At 38.5% G+C, this 6,427-nt stretch overlaps 1 protein-coding gene across 1 annotated transcript; it reads left to right on the plus strand.

Moving 5' to 3' along the window:
* Positions 1–3,370: 3,370 nt before the first annotated feature.
* Positions 3,371–4,489, plus strand: LOC113227378 (the record flags this gene model as incomplete). Its single annotated transcript, XM_026460272.1, has 1 exon — positions 3,371–4,489. A coding segment is annotated over exon 1 (1,119 nt), but the record flags the coding sequence as incomplete, so codon positions are not given.
* Positions 4,490–6,427: the final 1,938 nt, after the last annotated feature.

The following is a 6,427-nucleotide window of genomic DNA, read 5'->3' on the forward strand; positions in this document are numbered from 1 at the left end:
CTACTCAAATCCTGACTTGAGCATTGATTAGAGTTCTGGATTATGACCCTAAGTAAACAATATTTGAATATCGTGGTGGTGAAAAATTCTGACATTCAATAAAAATTTAATTACAGTTAATAGCGACAACAGCTAGTAGCCAGGTCTGGTAGCTGTAAAGTTACTTAACTGGCTGACGAAATACTTTCATAGATTTCTTATAGATGGCGCTACGGCTAAAATGTCGTTAAAAACCAAATACAACAACAGCGCATAGAATTCGTGATGTCCGCTGGTTCGTTCCGTGGCTCAGTTAGCTTAGCGTCTGCCACGGTTTGCTAGGAGACGTCGGAACGATCAAAGGAATTTCTTCGATCTTTGTATTAATTACTTTGAAATTTTCCCACGTTAAATTTGTGTACGTAAGTTAGTACATTTTCATTGCAGGAGACTGAACTTCATAAAGTGGAAGATTTCAATTCCCTTATCTATATGGTTGGCAAAACAAAAGGCATACTTACGACTGCCAAAGTGACGAGGGTATCATCCGATACGGGATGTTTCAATATTGTGAATTGTTGCTTCGCTTTAGAAATGTGTGCTTTTTGTTTCCCAGAGGCAATGTGCTAGTTCGATATTTTTGTTTAAAAGTTAGTAGGGGTTTTTAAGGAAATTAATGAACAATATTTTTATCTGCCTCTGTGGCCGAACGGTTACCATGCCACGCAGAGGTCCCGGGTTCGATTCCCGGGCCAGGAGAAATATTTGTATAGCCTACATTTATTTCTCTCGTGAGTTTGGGTGTAATTTGTGGTTGTCTATGTATATGTCCATGGCACCCACGACACAGGGTTTTCCCTAGTGCGGGGCTGTGTTGTGTGTGTGCGTTATTATATTAAAAAAAAATATCAAGATCTTATATTTTTGGATCTAAATCTAAAGTTTTTTAACCATACACAATTTGTTGTTTAACACGGTGTACCTTTAACTCTCTTGTCACTCTCTTACTTGATACTTACGGGGTGGATGCTTGAAACAAATCAATAGTACTTACCATAAAGGATGTACATTCTAACTTCATATTCTACTATTTTGTTATACATTATTTTTATTGACGAAATATACGAAGTGATAAATAAACCATTCAATCGGAGGCATGGAAAAGATAATCCGGTTTCTTCGATCGAAATTTCGATCGTTAATATGTACGTAGTACTTTTGTGGAGAAATAAACGTTTTTTTTATAACATCAAGTGACGGGACGAACAAGTCGTGCGCCTGATGTTAAGCGACATGACAGTTGCCGAGCCACTCATAGCTTTAAATATTAAAGTTCTGAGAGGCACTGCCACTGCGCCCGTTACACTGATACATAAGTTGACAAGTCTCATGTGTTTGTAATTTCACCAGCGCCTTTACCCTTCAAAACCGAAACGCTGTAATGCTCACGTTACTGCTTGGCTGCAGAAGTAGGTAAGGTGGCAGTACTATCCTGGACGAACTCTTTCACAAGGAGCTCTACTGCTACTTGAACCTGTAGGACCTGTAAAGGGCCCGAAACGTTGGATTGTTTGAAAAAACAAATACACGCGATTTGGATCCGTAAAAACAGTCTCATTTCCTTGGTGAACAATATCAAGTGTTAAGTTAAAGAAAATAATAATATGAATTTATGGCCAGGCTAAATAAACAAGTCAGTCGATAGAGCACCATGGGTATTTGTTATTTATATATAAACGTGGCACAGAGATATTACACAGAAATTACAGTGTAAGTAAATACTTATAACAGGAACTATTACAAAATTACAGCAGAAAAAGCCAATATGAAAAAAACTTCTAACTGAAACCAGTGTCAAACACGGATTCTTGGATACTAATTGGGGTGCGCGCGTGCAGGTCGGTAATCACGCATAAAACGGAAGTCACCTGAAGTCGTTTCGTTATTACCATATTTGGTCATGAAAAAGTGATATTTTGGAAAAACAGGACCTCGATTCAGAACTCTTCGATATCTTAACCGAATCGTTCGATTAGATATCGTTCTCGAATCGAAGGGCGCTTTCCGGGAGGTCGATTTAGAACCTTACAATAACTCAGTTGTCGACTGGTGCGATTTGATATCGTACGATTTCTTTTCATTTTTATTCACAACACCCGAGTCGATAACTTTTCAATCATACTTTACAATTTGTCGTACGACAAAATTACATGTCATGTCTAGTAATTATCATTGAAATTAATAAGGTGAGTTTGTAATTTGATAACATAATTGGAACATATCTTATATTCGTACGTTTTCATTGATTGCAATAATGTAAAATTTGGCACTATTTAAAAGTTATTTTACGATTTTCGGTCAATGAAATTATTAAAATTCCATTTAAAAATTGCAATAACATTCATATCAACAATATTTTAATGATTGGAAACTCGAACTAAAATTGTCAAGAAACGCTTAATAGTTAATAGTATTTATTTATTGACAATTGGCTATGTAGCTTATAAAGATAACAAATAATTATGAAACGGAAAATATAATAAAACTTAAACGAAATTTCTTAAAAATGTAAAAAAATCAAAAAAGTTAGTCATGCAGTAACTTTTATTTGAATTGCTTATTTTTACATTTGCATGGCAAATGGCACGTCATGATACGATTTTGCTATGAAAGAAAAGGTGAACGGATTTTGAATGGGGAACGTACATTGCATGGACAGCGAATTGTTTTTGTGAGGTCATAGTACGAATAAATTAAATACTAAAATTAGTAAATACGTATATGTCCTGAAAAATCTGTCGAGAATAACGTCACAAAAAACTGCTCTTTGTGCTTATCACGCCTATGTAGCCTCTAGTTTACGATATGGTCTGCTGCTTTGGGGGAACGCTGCTGCAACACATATTACACCACTGTTTAAAACCCAGAAGAAATGTGTCAGGGCCATGTTTGGTGTAGGCCAGCGAGAAAGCTGTGTACCCTATTTTAGAAAACTAAAGATTTTAACCCTACCATCTATGTATATTTACGAGGCCTGTGTTTATATAAAACAAAATCCAGGCAACTTTAATCTAGTGGAAACCAGACATCCCAGGAAAACAAGGAACAAAATAGAAATACGGCCAAAACAACGCCCCACCTTGGAATTTTACAATAGAACGATGTTTGTATTGGCACCTAAATTATTTAATAAAATACCAGATGCAGTTAAAGAACTAAATTGTAGGCAATTTAAAATAAAATTACATAATTTGTTAGTTACACAATGCTACTACAATATATCAGTTGCGTTCAATGTGCGATCGGAAACGGACGCGCTGCACTACTTTGCGAGAATTATTTTAATTCGCGATTTTGCGCGGCTTAGGCTGCTGCATGTACGTAAGTGACAATGGGTTCCCAACAACTCATTGTCAATGAGTTTCTGGCATTCGTGCAGAATGCCATCGACACAATGGATGAAGTCAGCATCGAGCAGATCTGCAAATCTAATTTCAACGAAGATGAGATTTGCAGTGGCAAGATGCTGCTGTTCCAGAGCTGCGGCAAAGCGCAGCAGATGCCATCTCGTCGGAGGGATGGAGGCTTGAAGAGTGTCCAGGATGTTACTGCATTCTTGAAGAATACCGATCCGGACGACGTGCCTACTTTCGTGGCGAAGGAGCTGCACAAGTTGCCTCCGGTCACCTTTGACCACGTCGACGTCACCAGGCTGTTAAAGGACATCACGTCCTTGAAGTCGAGTTTGGCTGAAGTTCAGTCAAAATTGGAGGCGTCGGATAACTCCATAAGTGAGCTACGTGCCGAAGTTGCGTTGTTACGCAACCCCGCTTCGGTATGTAGGTCACCGACAGTCTCCTACGTCAACACGCGTCGCGGGGCGCGAAAAGCATCCGTCGGCAGTATTGAGTCGGCTCGTATGTCGCCGGTCATTGCTGTTGTCAATGCACCGTGCCCCCCTGCCCGCCCCTCCGCCTCGGAGGTTACGTCACCCATATGCACGTCATCGCCCGGGCGTGCATACGCCGATGTTGCCGCGACTATTAGCAGCGGAACCGCGACTTCAAAACCCGAGTTGCGGAAAACTGCAAAGGGCGGTAGTAAACCCCGAATGCCTGTCTCTGGAATCGCAGGTGCCAAATCTCAGAGGCAGACCGACAGGTGCGACGAGGACGGCTTCACAAAGGTGGAGAAGAGAAGAAAGAAACCCACCAGCCGAAATCTATGTGGCACAGCTCCAACGGGACAGAACTTCTTGCTTCGTGCGGCCATACCGACGACGCAGTTGTACCTGTCTCGACTGCATTACTCCACGAAATCTGAGGATATAGTGGAGTATATCCGGTTGAAAGCCAAATTCACCCTGAGGGTCGAACGTTTGGAGTCTCGCCACAACGTTAACTTTAATTCGTTTGTGGTGAGGGTCCCAACGGTCCATCTGTCGACCTTCATGCAGGCAGAGTTTTGGCCGAAGGGTGTCATGTTCCGGCGGTTCAGAGGAACGATACATGACACTTGTTTGCGTCGCACGTCGCCGAATAGTAATTCGTGTAAATAGTTAATAAGTTTATATTATTTTGTATGTATGTTAGTTTTGTAAGGTATGTATCAATAATAATAATATGTATGTTAGTCTGTAAGGTATTTGTTATATGGGCCTTAGTTGCCTGAAATAAATGAATAAATAAATAAAAAAAAAAAAATATAAATGATTTTTTTATTGATAACATAAAATGTAAAATTTAACCACTGTGCGTGATTGAAATAAGAATTGTCTAAAATATTCGCATGCCAAGTTTTGGTGAAATGTACGATCTAATAATAATATACTAGAACACCATTGTAAACTACATTTTTCAGCGAATAAATATCTTGTATTCTTGTATTCTTGAATTTGACAGGCAATCCAACTTACAGGCTTAAATAGGATTGCTCTAAGAGCTCAAAGTAGGCCCCTTGCAGGGTCGATCGAATCTAGTTGCTCGAGGTCGCGGTCGTCGCGATATCGAGTAGGACGCTTGCGAATACTATTCGGGCGCACTAGATGGGGTTGACACGCTATAATTTTAAATATATTAACCATTGAATTTGGATCTTACAAAACGTGAAAGTGGTCAATCTTCTAGTCTAGTTGCAAATCGTTTATTTATTGCAATCATGTGGTAGATATGGTGTACATTTAAAAATGCTTAGTACCTCAACATGAATCCTGGTGGCTTTCGTGTAAAATTTCGAAAAAGTTTAGTAAGTTAGTAAGTTTGTGTTTTTTTTTGTATGGTGAAAATTTTTAGCAATCGTGTTTTCACAGCGTATATATACATCAGTGTATATCTTCAATTTTACTATAAACATATATTGTATATAACCGCAAAAGGCTCAAATACGCCAACCTTGCCCAGTGCTACAGCTTTGTGCCTTTTGCGGTTGAAACCCTGGATCCTTAGGGGCCACATAGCGAACGAGCCATCAGATCGTTTCGTAGAAACCTCCGGTGACCACAAGCCTGGCAGCTATTTCCGACAAATAATAAGTTTAGCAATTGAAAGTGGAAATGTTGCTAGCCTTCTGGGCACGATGCCGCAGGGTACGGCCCTCGACGAAATTTTCTATTTAGGAACTTTCGTTTTTTATGTATCTAGCTGTTATAAGACGTTTGGATATGTGTAATTGATAGATTATATACTTTTTCTATATATTTTTTCCAAAGTTATCGATTTAACATTTTCACTGTTATGCGAAATCAACCAAAGCCATTTGATGTTGAAAATGAACGTTGAAGTTAAACGTAGATTAAGTCAAATTTGACGTAAGATTACGTCAATTGCAAGTACATTTTCGATTAAATTAGATTGAAACGGATCTAATCTGTGAATCTGTTTGTGTCTTCTAGCAACGCATAAAAACTGGACAGATCTTTACAAAATGTGGCTTTAGTAACACATAGGGTGACGTTTTTGAGAAATTCAATATTATGACAATTTTTGATTGATGTTTGTGTATGTTACATGTTCATACATGCATATATACTGAATATATTACGAGTATATTTTAGTTAATGTTCAAGACAATCACACCAATTGGTCTCTAACCGGTACTATAAATACCAGAGCAAGGGAATTCACTTTGGATAATAAATTAGAACACCCTGACCAGAACCAATCTAGAAAATATCAGTTCCCAAATAGGTGTTATTACTTATTTACTTTACTTACTTACTTACTTTACTTATCCAGCATCCGGAGAGCAAATCGCCGGGTCGCTGAAGTAGACAAATTAAAATATAGTGTAATGTTAAAACAGAGTTACCTTACATTACATTACATTCCATGTTTACTGTAGACAATTTTCCATTGCACTGCATTAAAATAACTTCTTTTCCATTCACAAAATTTAATTATAACCCTTCTGCTGGTCGAGAGACTCTCGCAACAAGGACCCGTGTAATGTG

The sequence above is a fragment of the Hyposmocoma kahamanoa genome, unplaced genomic scaffold, assembly GCF_003589595.1.
Source record: "Hyposmocoma kahamanoa isolate Upper Pololo Valley unplaced genomic scaffold, ASM358959v1 210, whole genome shotgun sequence".
In the NCBI taxonomy this organism is placed as follows: Eukaryota; Metazoa; Arthropoda; class Insecta; order Lepidoptera; family Cosmopterigidae; genus Hyposmocoma; species Hyposmocoma kahamanoa.